The following is a 17694-nucleotide window of genomic DNA, read 5'->3' as shown; positions in this document are numbered from 1 at the left end:
GAGATCCCACAGGAAGAGGGGGGCATTGGAACATCGGACCCACAGCAGGAAGGGGGATGGGGAAGACAGATCCCACAGGAGGAAGTCGGATGGACGAGTGATCCCAAAGGAGGAAGGCTGATGGGGAAGAGCGATCCCATGGGAGGAAGGGTGATGGGGAAGTGAGATACCAGAGGAGGAAGGGGAATGGGAAAGAGAGATCCCATAGGAGGAAGTTAGATGGACGAGTGATCCCAAAGGAGGAAGGCGGGTGGGGAAGAGAAATCCGAAGGGAGGAAGGGGTTTGGGAAAGAGAGATCCCACAGGAAGAAGGGGGAAGGGGAATGGAGATCCAACAGCAGGAAGGAATGGGGAAGAGAGATCCCACAGGAAGAAAGGGAGATGGGGAAGAGAGATCCAACAGGAGGCAGGGGGATGGGATGAGAGATCCCACAGGAGGAAGGGGATGGGGATGAGAGATCCCACAGGAGGAAGGGGGATGGGGAAGAGAGATCCCACAGGAGGAAGGGGGACGGGGAAGAGGGATCCCACAGGAGGAAGGAGATGGGGAAGTGAGATCCAACAGGAGGAAGGGGGATGGGGAAGAGAGATCCCACAGGAGGAAGGGGGATGGGGAAGCGAGATCATACAGGAGGAAGGGAGATGGGGGAAAAGAGATCCAACAGGAGCAAGTGGGATGGGGGAAGCGAGATCATACAGGAGGTTGGGGGATGAGTAGGGGAGATCCCATAGGAGGAAGAGGGATGGGGGAAAATAAATGTCACGGAGGAAGTGGGATGGGGAAGAGTGATCCCACCCGATGTAAAGGATTGGGAAGAGAGATCCCTTGGAGGAAGGGGTTTGGGGAAGAGAGATCCCACAAGAGGATGGGTAATGGGGAAGAGAGATGCTACAGGAGGAAGGTAAATGGGGAAGAGAGATCTCACAGGTGGATTGCTACCCGTGCCACATGCTAATGAGGCTAGAAATAGGAAGATAATGCAGCTAAATACGTGGCTGAGGAGATGGACCATGAGGGTGGGGTTCATGTTTCTGGACAATTGGAATTTCTTCCACGGGAGGTGGGACCAGTTCGAATTGGACAGTTTGCATCTGAACTGGAGGGGGACTAACATCCTTGCCGGTAGGTTAGCAAGTTCTGCTCCGGGGGTTTTAAAATAGATTGCAGGGGGAGGGGAACCAGAGTGTTAGAGCAGATAGTGAGGTGGAGTTGGATAAGGGTCATGCGAGGACTGCTTGTATAGACAGATATCAAAGGTTTGTACGTGATAGAAATGTTCTCAGGTGCATCTATTTCCATACGAGGAGTATTATAGGTAAGGCAGATGAGTTTAGGGTGTGGATTGGCAGAATGATATCGACATTATTGCTATTAGTAAGACTTGGTTTGCAGGAGGGCAGGACTGGCAGCTTCATGTTTTGAGGTTCCGTTGTTTCAGATTTGATAGGGGGAGGGATGAAAGGGGGAGAAGTGGCAATACCAGTCAGGGAGAATCTCACAGCTGTGCATAGACGGGACAGCTCAGAGGGCTCATCTGCAGAGGCCATATGGGTGGATCTGAGGAACGGGAAAGGTGTGACCACACTAATAGCGTTGTATTATAGACTGTCCAATAGGCAGAGAGAATTGGAGGAGCAAATCTGTAGAGAGTTTGCAAACCAATGTAAGAAAAAGAAAGTTGTAATCGTAGGGGATTTTAACTTTCCACATATTGACTGGGTCTCCCACTCTGAGAAAGGGATAGATGGCGTGGAGTTTGTCAAATGTGTTCAGGAAAGTTTTCTAAATCAATATATTGAGGTACCAACGAGAGAGGGTGCAGTACCTGATCTCCTATTAGGGAACCAGACAGGTCAGCTGACAGAAGTATGTGTAAGCAAACATTTTGGGTCCAGTGACCATAATGTCATTAGTTTCAAGATAATTATGGATAAGGATAGGACTGGTCCACCAGTTAAGGTTCTGAATTGGAGAAGGGCCAATTTTTGTGGAAACGAGAGAGGATCTGGGAAGAGTGGATTGGGATAAGTTGTTTTCTGGCAAGGATGTGTTCAGTAAGTGGAACGCCTTCAAGGGCGAAATTTTGAGAGTGCAGAGTTTGCATGTTCCTGCCAGGATTAAAGGCAAAGTTATCAAGCATAGTGTTTACGTAAGTGTTTAGCAGGTATAGGCAACAAGGAACAAATGAGGTACTTGAAGAGTATAGAAAATGTAAGGGAATACTAAAGAAGGAAATCAGGAAGGCAAAAAGAAGACATGAAGTTGCTTTGGCAGATAATGTGATGGTAAACCCAAAGGGTTTCTACAAGTATATTAAGAGTAAAAGGATAGTAAAGGACAAAATTGGTCCCCTAGATGATCAGAGTGGTCGTCTATGTGTGTAGCCTCAAGAGATGGGGGAGATCTTAAACAGTTTTTTGCGTCAGTGTTTACTCAGGAAACTGGCATAGCGGATATGGAATTAAGGCAAACAAACAGTAGTGTCATGGAACATATAGATAGATAGATAGATAGATAGATAGGATAGATAGGTAGATAGATCCTTTATTCATCCCCATGGGGAAATACAACCTTTTTTTCCAATGTCCCATACACTTGTTGTAGCAAAACTAATTACATACAATACTTAACTCAGTAAAAATATGATATGCATCTAAATCACTATCTCAAAAAGCATTAATAATAGCTTTTAAAAAAGTTCTTAAGTCCTGGCGGTAGAATTGTAAAGCCTAATGGCATTGGGGAGTATTGACCTCTTCATCCTGTCTGAGGAGCACTTCATCGATAGTAACCTGTCGCTGAAACTGCTTCTCTGTCTCTGGATGGTACTATGTAGAGGATGTTCAGAGTTTTCCATAATTGACCGTAGCCTACTCAGCGCCCTTCGCTCAGCTACCGATATTAAACTCTCCAGTACTTTGCCCATGACAGAGCCCGCCTTCCTTACCAGCTTATTAAGACGTGAGGCGTCCCTCTTCTTAATGCTTCCTCCCCAACACGCCACCACAAAGAAGAGGGCGCTCTCCACAACTGACCTATAGAACATCTTCAGCATCTCACTACAGACATTGAATGACGCCAACCTTCTAAGGAAGTACAGTCGACTCTGTGCTTAATAGACATTAAGGAGGAGGAGCTGCTTGCTGCCTTACAGTAAATACAGGTAGATAAATCCCCGGAACTGACATGATATTTCCTCGGACCTTGAGAGAGACTAGTGTAGAAATTGCAGGGGCCCTGGCAGAAATATTTAAAATGTCCTCAGCCACGGGTGCGGTGCCGGAGGATTGGAGGGTAGCTCATGTTGTTCCATTGTTTGAAAAAGGCTCCAAAAGTACACCAGGTAATTACAGGTCAGTAAGCCTGACATCAGTAGTAGGTAAATTATCAGAAGTTGTTCTGAGAAATCGGATATACAAGGATTTGGACAGTCAAGGGCTGATAAAAGCTAGTCAACATGGCTTTGTATCTGGTAGATCATGTTTAATGAATCTTGTAGTGTTTTCCGAGGAGGTTACCAAGAATGCATATGAAGGAAAGGCTGTGGATGTTGTCTGCATGAACTTTAGTAAGGCCTTTGACAAGGTCCCACGTAATAAGTTAGTTCAAAAGGTTCAGACACAAGGTATCCATGGAGAGGTTGTAAACTGGATTCAAAATTGGCTGAGTCGGAGAAGACAGAGTGTGATAGTGGATGATTGCTTCTCAGACTGGATGCCTGTGACTAGTTGTGGGCCTCAAGGGTCTGTGCTAGGACCATTGTTGTTTGTTGTCTATATCAATGATCTAGATGATAATGTGATAAATTGGATCAGCAGGTTTGCTGATGACACTAAGATGGAGGCGTTGTGGACAGCGAGGGAGGATTTCAAAGCTTGCAGAGGGATCTGGACCAATTGGAAAAATGGGCCAGAAAATGGCAGATGGAATTTATAACATATAACTTATAACCATTTAACAATTACAGCATGGAAACAGGCCATCTCGGCCCTTCTAGTCCATGCCGAACGCTTACTCTCACCTAGTCCCACCGATCTGCTCTCAGCCCAAAAGCCTCCATTTCCTTTCCTGTCCATATACCTATCCAATTTTTTTAAATGACAAAATCGAAAATGCCTCTACCACTTCTACTGGAAGCTCATTCCACACAGCTACCACTCTCTGAGTAAAGAAGTTCCCCCTCGTGTTACCCCTAAACTTTTGCCCCTTCACTCTCAACTCATTCCCTCTTGTTCTAACCTCCCTTACTCTCAATTGAAAAAGACTATCTACGTCAACTCTATCTATCCCCCTCATAATTTTAAATAGCTCTATCAAGTCCCCCCCTCAACCTTATACGCTCCAAAGAATAAAGAACTAACTTGTTCAATTTTTCCTTGTAACTTAGGTGCTGAAACGCAAGTAACATTCTAGTAAATCTCCTCTGTACTCTCTCTATATTGTTGACATTGTTCCTATAATTCGGTGACCAGAACTGTACACAATACTCCACAATTACATCCCAACTCCTATACTCAATGCTCTGATTTATAAAGGCCAGCATACCAAAAGCTTTCTTCACCACCCTATCCACATGAGATTCCACCTTCAGGGAACTATGCACCATTATTCCAAGATCACTCTGTTCTACTGCATTCCTTAATGCCCTACTGTTTACCATGTATGTCCTATTTAGATTATTCCTACCAAAATGTAGCACCTCACACTTATCAGTATTAAACTCAATCTGCCATCTTTCAGCCCACTCATCTAACTGGCCTAAATCTTTGAACAACAAGTTTTGAAAACCTTCATTATCCACAACGCCACCTATCTTAGTATCACCTGCATACTTACTAATCCAATTTACCATCCCATCATCCAGATCATTAATGTATATGACAAACAACATTGGACCGAGTACAGATCCCTGAGGCACACCACTAGTCACCACTTTAATGAAGACAAGTGTGAGGTGTTGCATTTTGGAAGGACAAATCAAGGTAGGACATACTCAGTAAATGGTAGGGCACTGAGGAGTGTGGAGGAACAAAGGGATCAGGGGGATTAGATACATAAGTCCCTGAAAGTGGCGTCACAGGGAGACAGGGTTGTAAAGAAGGCTTTTGGCATCCTGGCATTCATAAATCAAAGTATTGAGTATAGGAGTTGGATGTTATGTTGAGTTTGTATAGGACATTGGTGAGGCCAAGTTTTAAATATTGTGTGCAGTTCTGGTCACCTAACTGTCGGAAAGATATCAGTAAGATTGAAAGAGTGCAGAGAAGATTTACTGGGATGTTGCCCGGTCTTCAGGAGTTGAGTTACAAGGAAAGATTGAACAGGTTAGGACTTTATTCCTTGGAGCACAGATGAATGAGGGGAGATATAATAGAAGTTTACAAAACTCTGAGGGGTATAGACAGGGTAGGTGCAAATGGGCTCTTTCCACATAGATTAGGAGAGAAAAATTACAAGAGGACTTGGCTTCAGGGTGAAAGGGGAAAGGTTTAGGGGGAAATTCTTCACTGAGAGAGTGGTGAGAGTGTGGAACGAGCTGCCATCTGATGTGGAAAATGTGGACTCACTCTTAAGCTTTAAGAATAAATTGGATAGATACATGGATGGGAGAGGAGTGGAGGGTTATGGACTGGGTGCAGGTCAATGGGACAAGCGGAATAAAGTTTTGGCACAGAGCAGAAGGGCCGAATGGCTTGTTTTCTGTACGCTGGTGTTTTATGATTTTATGATTCTATCAAGAGGTGTGGGGTGGAGAATTCACTCAGGCGGAATGGCGAATGGGTAGAGACCTCCCACAGGCGGAAGGGAGATGGGGAAGGGATATCCCACAGGAGGAAAGGGGAAGGGGAAAAGCAATCCCACCGGAGAAATGGGAAGGGGAAAAGCAATCCCACCGGAGAATGGGGGATGGGGAAGAGAGACCCCACAGGAGGAAGTGGGATGGGGAAGAGAGATCCCACCGGAGAATGGGGGATGGGGAAGAGAGACCCCACAGGAGGAAGTGGGATGGGGAAGGGATATCCCACAGGAGGAATGGGGATGTGGAAGAGAGATCCCACCGGAGAATGGGGGATGGGGAAGAGAGACCCCACAGGAGGAAGTGGGATGGGGAAGAGAGATCCCACCGGAGAATGGGGGATGGGGAAGAGAGACCCCACAGGAGGAAGTGGGATGGGGAAGGGATATCCCACAGGAGGAATGGGGATGTGGAAGAGCGATCCCACAGCAGGATGAGGGATGGGGAAGAGAGATCCCACAGGAGGAAGAGGGTTTGGGAAGACAGATCTCACAGGATGAAGAGGGATGGGGAAGGGATATCTCACAGGAGGATGTGGGAAGGGGAAGAGAGATCCCACAGGTGGAAAGGGGAAGGGGAAAAGCAATCCCACCGGAGAAAGGGGAAGGGGAAAAGCAATCCCACCGGAGAAAGGGGGATGGGGAAGAGAGATCCCACAGGAGGAAGAGGGTTTGGGAAGACAGATCTCACAGGATGAAGGGGGATGGGGAAGAGAAATTCCACAGGAGGATGGAGCATACCGAAGAGAGATCCGACAGGAAGTGGCGGATATTCGAACCGAGGCCCTACAGGAGTAAGGGGATGGGGAAAAGAGTTCCCACAGGAGGAAGGGGGATGAGGAAGTGAGATCCCACAGGAGGAAGGGGGATGGGAATAGAGATCCCACAGGAGGAAGGGAGATAAGAAAGACAGATGCCACAGGAAGAGAGGAATGAGAACAGAGGCCCAAATGAAGGAAGGGGGATGGTGAAGAGAGAGCCCACAGGAGGTGGTCGGATGGACGAGCGAACCAAAAGCTGGAATGGGGATGTAGAAGGGAGATCTCACAAGATGAGTGAGGGATGGGAACAGAGGACCCACAGGAGGATGGGGGATGTGGAAGAGAGATCCCACAGGAGGAACAGGGATGGGTAGAGAGAGCCCACGGGAGGAAGGGGTATGGAGAAGAGAGGCGCCACACGAGAAAGTGTGATGGTGAATAGAGATCCCACAGGAGGAAGGTGGATGCTGAGGAGACATCCAACAGTTGAACGGAAGGGGGAGTGGGAACAGAGAGGCCAGAGGATGAAAGGGGGATGGAAAAGTGAGATCTCACAGGTGGATTGCTACCCATGCCACGTGCTAGTGAGGCTAGAAATAGGAAGATAATGCAGCTAAATACGTGGCTGAGGAGATGGTGCATGAGGGAGGGGATCATGTTTCTGGACAATTGGGCTTTCTTCCAGGTGAGTTGGGACCTGTTCGAGTTGGACAGTTTGCACCTGAACTGGAGGGGGACTAACATCCTTGCCGGTAGGTTAGCAAGTTCTGCTCCTGGGGTTTTAAACTAGATTGCGGGGGAGGGGAGCCAGAGTGGTAGAGCAGATAGTGAGGTGGAGGAGGATAAGGGTCATGCGAGGACTGCTTGTATAGACAGATATCAAAGGTTTGTACATGATAGAAATGTTCTCAGGTGCATCTATTTCCATACGAGGAGTATTGTAGGTAAGGCAGATGAGTTTAGGGTGTGGATTGGCATGATGATATTGACATTATTGCTATTAGTAAGACTTGGTTTGCAGGAGGGGCAGGACTGGCAGCTTCATGTTCTGGGTTTCCATTGTGTCAGGCGTGATAGAGGGAAGGGATGAAAGGGGGAAAAGTGGCATTACTAGTCAGGGAGAATATCACAGCTGTGCGTAGACGGGACAGCCCGGAGGGCTCATCTACAGAGGCCATATGGGTGGAGCTGAGGAACGGGAAAGGTGTGACCACACGAATAGGGTTGTATTATAGACCGCCCAATAGTCACAGAGAATTGGAGGAGCAAATCTGCAGGGAGGTAGCAGACCGATGTAAGAAACAAAAAGTTGTAATAGTAGGGGATTTTAACTTTCCACATATTGACGGGGACGCCAATTCTGAGAAAGGGTTAGATGGTGTGGAGTTTGTCAAATGTGTTCAGGAAAGTTTTCTAAATCAATATATTGAGGTACCAACGAGAGAGGGTGCAGTACCTGATCTCCTATTAGGGAACCAGACAGGTCAGGTGACAGAAGTATGTGTAGGTGAACATTTCGGGTCCAGTGACCATAATGTCATTAGTTTCAAGATAATTATGGATAAGGATAGGACTAGTCCACCAGTTAAGGTTTTGAATTGGAGAAGGGCGAATTTTGTGGAAATGAGAGAGTATCTAGGAAGAGTGGATTGGGATAAGTTGTTTTCTGGCAAGGATGTGTTCAGTAAGTGGAACGCCATCAAGGGTGAAATTTTGAGAGTGCACAGTTTGCATGTTCCTGCCAGGATTAAAGGCAAAGTTAACAGGCATAGGGAACCTTGGTTTTCAATGGATATTGGCGATCTGGTTAAGTAGGTGTTTAGGAGGTATAGGCAACAAGGAACAAATGAGGTACTTGAAGAGTATAGAAATTGTAAGCGAATACTAAAGAAGGAAATCAGGAAGGCAAAAAGAAGACATGAGGTTGCTTTGGCAGATAATGTGAAGGTAAACCCAAAGGGTTTCTACAAGTATATTAAGAGTAAAAGGATAGTAAAGGACAAAATTGGTCCCCTAGAAGATCAGAGTGGTCGTCTATGTGTGGAGCCTCATGAGATGGGGCGATCTTAAACAGTTTTTTTGCACCAGTATTTACTCAGGAAACTGGCATAGCGTTTATGTAATTACATAAATTATGTAATTTATGTAAAACAAGCAGTAGTATCAGGGAACATATAGAGATTAAAGAGGAGAAGCTGCTTGCTGCCTTACAGCAAATAAAGGTAGATAAATTCCCCCGGGCCTGACATGATATTTCCTTGGACCTTGAGAGAGGCTAATGTAGAAATTGCAGGGGCCCTGGCAGAAAATATTTAAAATGCCGGAGGATTGGAGGGTAGCTCATGTTGTTCCGTTGTTTGAAAAAGGTTCCAAAAGTACACCAGGTAATTACAGGCCAGTAAGCCTGACATCAGTAGTAGGTAAATTATCGGAAGGTGTTCTGAGAGATCAGATATAGAAGGATTTGGAGAGCCAAGGGCTGATTAAAGATAGTCAGCATGGCTTTGTTCATGGTAGATCGTGTTTAATGAATCCTGTAGTGTTTTTCGAGGAGGTTACCAAGAATGCATATGAAGGAAAGGCTGTGGATGTTGTCTACATTGACTTTTGTAAGGCCTTTGACAAGGTCCCACATAAGAGGTTAGTTCTAAAGGTTCAGACACTAGGTATCCATGGAGAGGTTGTAAACTGGATTCGAATTGGCTGTGTTAGAGAAAACAGAGAGTGGTAGTGGATGATTGCTTCTCAGACTGGAGGCCTGTGACCAGTGGTGTGTCTCAGGGATCTGTGCTGGGACCATTGTTGTTTGTTGTCTATATCAATGATCTAGATGATAATGTGATAAATTGGATCAGCAGGTTTGTGGCTGACGCTAAGATGGAGGCGTTGTGGATAGCGAGGAAAGCTTTCAAAGCTTGCAGAGGGATCTGGACCAACTGGAAGAATGGGCCAGAAAATGGCAGATGGGATTTAATGCTGACAAGTGTGAGGTGTTCCATTTTGGAATGACAAATCAAGGTAGGACATACACAATAAACGGTAGAGCACTGAAGAGGGCGGAGGAACAAAGGGATCTGGGAGTTCAGATACATAGGTCCCTGAAAGTGGCGTCACAGGTAAACAGGGTTGTAAAGAAGGCTTTTGGCATCCTGGCATTCATAAATCAAAGTACTGAGTATAGGAGTTGGGATGTTATGGTGAGATTGTATAAGACATTGGTGAGGCCAAATATGGAGTATTGTGTGCAGTTCTGGTCACTGAACTATGGGAAGGATATCAGTAAGGTTGAAAAAGTGCAGAGAAGATTTACTAGGATGCTGCTGGGTCTTCAGGAGTTGAGTTACAGGGAATGATTGAACAGGTTAGGACTTTATTCCTTGGAGCGCAGAAGAATGCGGGGAGATTTCAAAGAGGTTTACAAAACTCTGAGGGGTATAGAGAGGGTAAATGCGAATAGGCTCTTTCCACATACATTAGGAGAGATAAATTACAGGAGGACAGCTTCAGGGTGAAAGGGGAAAGGATTAGAGGGAACTTCTTCATTCAGAGAGTGGTGAGAGTGTGGAATGAGCTGCATCTGATGTGGAAAATGCGGACTCACTCTTAAGCTTTAAGAATAAATTGAATAGATACATGGATGGGAGAGGACTGGAGGTTTATGGACTGGGTGCAGGTCAATGGGACTAGTGGAATAAGGTTTTGGTACAGACTAGAAGGACCGAATGGCTTGTTTTCTGTGCTGTCGTGTTCTATGATTTTATGATTCTATGGGGAGGAGAGTTCCCCCAGGCAAAAGGAGAATATGGATGGGGAAGAGAGTTCCCAAAGGAGGAAGGGGATGGGGAAGTGAGATCCCACAGGAGGAAGGGGGATGGGGAAGAGAGATCCCAAAGGAGGAAGGGGATGGGGAAGAGAGATCCCACTGGAGGAAGGGGGATGGGGAAGAGAGATCCCAAAGGAGGAAGGGGATGGTGAAGCGAGATCATACAGGAGGTTGGGGGATGAGTAGGAGAGATCCCATAGGAGGAAGGGGGATGGGGAAAATGCCACGGGAGGAAGTGGTATGGGGAAGAGTGATCCCACCCGACGTAGGGGATTGGGAAGAGAGATCCCACAGAGGGAAGGGGGATGGGGAAGAAGGATCCCACAGAAGGAAGGGGGATGGGGAAGAGAGATCCCACGAGGGGATAGGGGATGGGGAAGAGAGATCCCACAGAAGGATGGGGGATGGGGAAGAGAGATCCCACCGGATGTAGGGGATTGGGAAGAGAGATCCCACAGAAGGAAGGGGGATGGAGAAGAGAGATCCCACAATAGGATGGGGAATGAGGAAGAGAAATGTACAGGAGGAAGGGAAATGGGGAAGCAAGATCCCACAGGAAGTGGGATGGGAACAGAGCCCCCACAGGGGTCAGGTGGATGGGAGAGAGAGATCCCACAGTAGGAAATGGGATAGGGAAGAGATATCCCACAGGAAGAAAGGGGTGGGGAGTTTAAATCCCACAGGAGGAAGGGGGATGCGGAAGAGAGATCCAACAGCAGGAAGTTGATGGGGAAGGGAGATCCCACAAATGGAAGTGGGATGGGAACAGAGACACCAGAGGGTGAAAGGGGATGCGGAAGAGAGATCCCACAGGAGCATGGGGGGTGGAGAAGAGAGATTCCACTGTAGTAATGGGGATGAGGAAGAGAGATTCATCAGGAGGAAGGTGTATAGGGAACAGAGAGCCCACAGGAGGAAGGCGTATGGAAATGAGAGATCCTATGGCAGGAAGGGGGATGGGGATGAGAGATCCCACAGCATTAAGGAATGGGGAAGGGAGATCCCACAGGAGGAACGGGGATGGGTAGAGAGAGCCCACGGGAGGAAGGGGTATGGAGAAGAGAGGCCCCACATGAGAAAGTGTGATGGTGAATAGAGATCCCACAGGAGGGAGGTGGATGCTGAGGAGAGATCCAACAGTTGGAAGGAAGGGGGAGTGGGAACAGAGAGCCCAGAGCATGAAAGGGGGATGGGTAAGCAAGATCTCACAGGTGGATTGCTACCCGTGCCACGTGCTAGTGAGGCTAGAAATAGGAAGATAATGCAGCTGAATACGTGGCTGAGGGGATGGTGCATGAGGGAGGGGTACATGTTTCTGGACAATTGGACTTTCTTCCAGGGGAGGTGGGACCAGTTCGAATTGGACAGTTTGCACCTGAACTGGAGGGGACTAACATCCTTGCCGGTAGGTTAGCAAGTTCTGTTCCGGGGGTTTTAAACTAGATTGCGGGGGAGGGGAACCAGAGTGGTAGAGCAGATAGTGAGGTGGAGGAGGATAAGGGTCATGCGAGGACTGCTTGTATAGACAGATATCAAAGGTTTGTACATGATAGAAATGTTCTCAGGTGCATCTATTTCCATACGAGGAGTATTGTAGGTAAGGCAGATGAGTTTAGGGCGTGGATTGGCACATGATGATATCGACATTATTGCTATTAGTAAGACTTGGTTTGCAGGAGGGGCAGGACTGGCAGCTTCATGTTCTGGGTTTCCATTGTGTCAGACGTGATAGAGGGGAGGGATGAAGGGGGGAGAAGTGGCATTACAAGTCAGGGAAATTATCAATGATCCAGATGATAATGTGATAAATTGGATCAGCAGGTTTGTGGATGACACTAAGGTAGAGGCGTTGTGGACAGCGAGGAAAGCTTTCAAAGCTTGCAGAGGGATCTGGACCAACTGGAAGTATGGGCCAGAAAATGGCAGATGGAATTTAATGCAGACAAGTGTGAGGTGTTCCATTTTGGAAGGACAAATCAAGGTAGGACATACACGATAAATGGTAGGGCACTGAAGAGTGCGGAGGAACAAAGGGATCTGGGGGTTTAAATACATAAGTCGCTGAAAGTGGCGTCACAGGTAAACAGGGTTGTAAAGAAGGCTTTTGGCATCCTGGCATTCATAAATCAAAGTATTGAGTAGAGGAGTTGGAATATTATGGTGAGGTTGTATAAGACATTGGTAAGGCCAAATTTGGAGTATTGTGTGCAGTTCTGGTCACTGAACTATAGGAAGGATATCAGTAAGGTTGAAAAAGTGCAGAGAAGATTTACTAGGATATTGCCGTGTCTTCAGGAGTTGAGTTACAGGGAAAGATTGAACAGATTATGACTTTATTCCTTGGAGCGCAGAAGAATGCCGGGAGATTTCAAAGAGGTTTACAAAACTCTGAGGGGTATAGAGAGGGTAAATGCGAATAGGCTCTTTCCACATACATTAGGAGAGATAAATTACAAGAGGACTTGGCTTCAGGGTGAAAGGGGAAAGGTTTAGGGGGAAATTCTTCACTGAGAGAGTGGTGAGAGTGAGGAACGAGCTGCCATCTGATGTGGAAAATGTGGACTCACTCTTAAGCTTTAAGAATAAATTGGATAGATACATGGATGGGAGAGGACTGGAGTGTTATGGACTGGGTGCAGGTCAATGGGACAAGCGGAATAAGGTTTTGGTACAGACTAGAAGGACCGAATGGCTTGTTTTCTGTGCGCTGGTGTTCTATTATTTTATGGTTCTATGGGGAGGAGAGTTCCCACAGACAAAAGGGGAATGGGGATGGGGAAGAGAGATCCCAAAGGAGGAAGGGGATGGGGAAGTGAGATCCCACAGGAGGAAGGGCGATGGGGAAGAGAGACGCCACATGAGGAAGCGGGATGGGGAAGAGAGATCCCACAGGAGGAAGTGGGATGGGGAAGAGAGATCCCAAAGGAGGAAGGGGATGGGGAAGAGAGATCCCACAGTAGGAAGGGGGATGGGAAAGAGAGATCCCAAAGGAGGAAGAGGATGGGGAAGCGAGATCCCACAGGAGGAAGGGGGATGGGGAAGAGAAATCCCACAGGAGGAAGGGGGATGGGGAAGAGAGATCGGCCAGGAGGAGGAGGGATGTGGAAGAGAGTTCCCACAGGGGGATGTGGGATTGGGAAGAGAAATCTCACAGGATAAAGGGGGTTGGGGAAGAGAAATTCCACAGGACAATGGGGCATGCCAAAGAGAGATCCGACAGGAAGAAGTCTATGGGGGAGAGAGATCCCACAGGAGGAAAGGGTATGGGGAAGAGAGATCCCACAGGAGGAGGGGGGATGGGGAAGAGAGTTCCAACAGCAGGAAGGGATAGGGAAGAGAAATCCATAGAAGGAAGGGGGATTGGGAAGAGAGATCTCACAGGAAGGGGGGGTAGGTGGTGGTGTGGAAAAGACATCCCACAGGCGGATGAGGAAAGAGTAATAGAGAGCCCACAGGAGGAATGGGGATGGGGGCGAGATTCCAAAGAATGGAAGGGGGATTGGGATGAGAGGTCCCACAGGAGGATTCCAAGAGTAAACGATAATCCTACAAGACGAGAGGATGCAGAAATTTTATGTACGAGTGTGTTGGGTCTGAACAGAGACCCAGAGGAGATGCACCCTCGCTCTTTGCGTATCTGGAAGTGAGCAAAGTCACACACGGGGAATGGCAGTGGGAGGACAATCTGACAATGGTATTTCATTCCTTCTCACTGGGACAGTCTGCTGACGGTCTCTTGTCCCTCTCCGGGAAGGGGGTGTGAATCTCTGACCCACCTGCTGCAGTCAGAGTCAGTCTGGGTGTCAGTAACAGTGAGAAGGAACATTGTCAATGGACGTGTCACAGGCAGCGAGAAACACGGCCATTCCTGTGATTTACTACCATTAAACCAATGGCCGTTGTTCACTGATCTGATGAAGTCTCCAACATCCCTTCACAAGGATCCACAGAACCCTCCTGTCCTTGGGGAATTAATGACCGATCCCCTGTGCATTTGTCACAATTCTTCACAATCTGATTTACTACAAATTTACTGAAATTCCTTTACATTAAAACAACACAATGGAACATTTTCACAGTTTAGAGTGAGAGAGAAAAATCAAGTTACCTCAGCTCCTGGCACTTGTGCAGCCCGGGTCCCAGCCGCTGGATTCCTTCACACTGAATGTGGCAGTCCTCCAGGTCGAGGTGTTTTATTGTATCACAGAGTCCGATGACATGAGACAGGACCGCGCAGTCAATCGGGGTCAGTGTCATTCTACTGAATGAAAGGGTTTCCACAGATCCCAGTGTGGCCTGAGCCAGTCCACTATTCTGAGACTCAAACAGGTAGTGCAATGTGTTCAGGAGGCTCCTTTTACCAGCTTCACTCTCTGTGTTTCCACTCTGTTGTTTAACCTCCTCCTTCACCCAGTCAATCACCAGGCAGGTTGTTTCATGAGGGAATCGACCCAGAAATTCCTCGAGGCCCCGAGCTGTCATTGGGGAGGAGAGACCAGCAACAAAACGGAGAAATACCTCAAATCGCCCATCTGACGTGTTGTGAGCTTCAGTGAGGAATTTCAGTATATCCCCGGGATGTGGATTCAGGAATTGTGCGACTGCAGCTACAAACTCTTGGATGGTGAGGTGTGGGAATGTGTACACCACACTCTGGGCAGAATCCTCTCTCTCCAAAAGCTCCATCAGGAACCCGGACAGGAACTGGGACGGCTGCAGACTGTAGTTGATCAAATCTCCATCTGTAAACACAATCTTCTTATCATACACTCCTCTGAAGGCCATCTGACCAACCCTGAGTAACACATCACGGGGGCTCTCAATCTCACGGCCGTGGTTTTTCAGGATGTTGTAAGTATAGTAGGAGTACAGTTGAGTGATGGTCTTGGGAACTCGCTGTGGGTCCCTGACTCTTTGTGTGAAGAAGGGGCCCAGTGCCAGAGCGAGGATCCAGCAGTAGGAAGGGTTGTAGCTCATGGTGTACAGGATCTCGTTCTCCTTCACGTGTTTGAAAACAGCTTCCGCCACCGTCTGATCTTCAAAATGTCTGATGAAATATTCCTTCCGTTCATCACCAACAAATCCCAGGATTTCAGCCCAGACACTAATGTCTGCCTTTTCCAATAAATGTAATGCAGTGGGACGGGTGGTCACTAGCACTAAACACTCTGGAAGCAGCTTGCCCTGGATTAAACTGTACACAATGTCCGACACCTTGCACTTGAATTCAGGATCTGTGCATGTGTACTGAGGTTCTGTGTCTCCCCGACTGTCAGCAAAATCAATTTTGTCATTGAATTCGTCCAAACCGTCGAATATAAACAACAATCTCTCTGGGTTCTTCCAGACCTCTCTCAGGATATTCCCAAAGTAAGGATACTGATCCAGAATCAGTTCCTTCAGGTTTATTCTGCAGTTAATGGAGTTTAAATCCCGGAATTTGAAGCTGAAGACAAACTGGAACTGTTGGTATATTTTCCCCGTGGCCCAGTCATAAACAATCTTTTGTACCATTGTTGTTTTCCCAATCCCCGGGACCCCGGCCACTGCTGCTGAATTCCTAGATTTGGATTTACTCTGGGAAAAACTGCTCTGGAACAACTGATCAGTCTGGATTTTTTCCAGCTCTCTGCGGAGATGTTTTTCTCTCCACTCCTCGTGGTCTCTGCCTCTTGACAGCAGCTCATGTTCCACCAGTCTCCGATCTCGAAGTGTAGAAATGACCGTGAGCTCAGCGTATCGATCAACCAGCTGGAAAACCTTCACCTTCTCCCTCATCAGGATTGTGTTCACTCTCAGTTTTTCAGTTTGTGCCCGCAGAGTCTCCTTGTGTTTCTGTTGAACATCTTCCATGGGAACAGAGAACATGGTCACCAAGTTAAATTGCTCAACTGACAAAGAACTTTATAACTGCATTTCAACATTCAGTGTTTGAGATTACATGAATTAATTCAATGTTTCCATGGATACTAAGACAAAAAGTAAAGTTGTGTTCACAGACACCAGAATTGACAGCGATAAATGTCCCAGAAAATGTCCAATACTCATATCCTGTTATTAATTAATTCTGAAGAGAATTTTCCCGATATCCAATTGCAATCCTGACTGCACTTTCTTTAGGACAACATTTGACTATATTTGAAGCATTGTTTACATCATTAGCAGACGATGAACACAAAGGAACTCCAGAGACCAATACAGCTTGGCACCAGAAGTGTCACAGTAGTTTCCAGACCACGTTGAATGCAACCTAAGACTGCCTTAGGGGCTCCAGCTGCAGTAGAAGTGGTAGAGGCAGGTTCGGTATTCTCATTTAAAGCAAAATTGGATATGTATATGGACAGGAAAGGAATGGAGGGTTATGGGCTGAGTGCGGGTCAGTGGGACTAGGTGAGAGTAAACGTTCAGCACGGACTCGAAGGGCCAAGATGGCCTGTTTCCGTGCTGTAATTGTTATATGGTTATATTTTTCCCACTGCGTTTACTCCCAAAGTAACAGCGTGAGATCACGGTTTTCCTTCTTCTGGATGAGCTGCCAGTCACGAATGATGAGCCCCAACTATCCGAAGCGACTGGTTGTCAGGTGGCAGTAACCGGCATTTGCCCTTTCTCCTATCAGAAAAAATGCCTCTGCCAAGCTTAGTAGCTAAGTCACACATGAAGGCCAGGAGCTGGAACTGATTGTCAGAGGCTGTTTGAGTTGCACGCCACTGGAGCATTTAATAGGTCGTGGGAGTGTTTCCCCACTACCACCCCTGGGTGTAACAATCTTAAGCAACCAAGCAGCTCTGTGTTATTGACAATAATAACTTGGCAAATTGGGTTATTATAGTCACATGTACCAAGGTACAATGAAGACTCTTATGCACGCGATCCAAATAGGTCATTACATCACATCGGTGCAATGAGGTCCTACAAGGAAAAACGGAACAGAATAGTGCAGGGAAACAGTGTTTCAGTTGCTGAGAAAATACAGTGCAGGCAGACTATAAGGTACAAGGCCAAAGAATCATTGGCAGGTCAGATTTTTTTTTAGTTTTTGAACTATTTTCCTAAACTGTAGAATTCAACACTTAAAAAAATGGTGCAGTACTGCACAAAATTCTGAGGCAGATATATATAACTAGGGAGACCAAGACTTCTGCAAGTACTGTGTAAGGGATGTAGACTCTGTTAGTCACTTTTAAGCACAAGCGTAAAACATTTTTTTAAGAATTTGAACCTTGCTTGTAATTGATATTATTTTGTCTTTTATTTTCTAGTTTGCACTTTATCCCATTGTAACACAGTTTGAACGACATCGTCCTGATAAA

The 17694-nt window shown here is 46.8% G+C and overlaps 1 protein-coding gene across 2 annotated transcripts in view; it reads right to left on the bottom strand.

Moving 5' to 3' along the window:
• Positions 1-14470: 14470 nt before the first annotated feature.
• LOC140720375 (NACHT, LRR and PYD domains-containing protein 3-like) overlaps positions 14471-17694 on the bottom strand; it is a 41054-nt gene continuing 37830 nt past the window's right edge. For both annotated transcript variants that reach the window (XM_073035251.1, XM_073035252.1), the window contains exon 9: positions 14471-16227. In XM_073035251.1, the coding sequence (XP_072891352.1) occupies positions 14486-16227 (1742 nt within the window). In that variant the 3' untranslated portion in view covers positions 14471-14485. The remainder of the gene's footprint in view (positions 16228-17694) is intronic.

Source organism: Hemitrygon akajei, unplaced genomic scaffold (assembly GCF_048418815.1).
Source record: "Hemitrygon akajei unplaced genomic scaffold, sHemAka1.3 Scf000041, whole genome shotgun sequence".
Classification (NCBI taxonomy): Eukaryota; Metazoa; Chordata; class Chondrichthyes; order Myliobatiformes; family Dasyatidae; genus Hemitrygon; species Hemitrygon akajei.
This window is presented reverse-complemented; position numbering and strand designations above follow the sequence as displayed.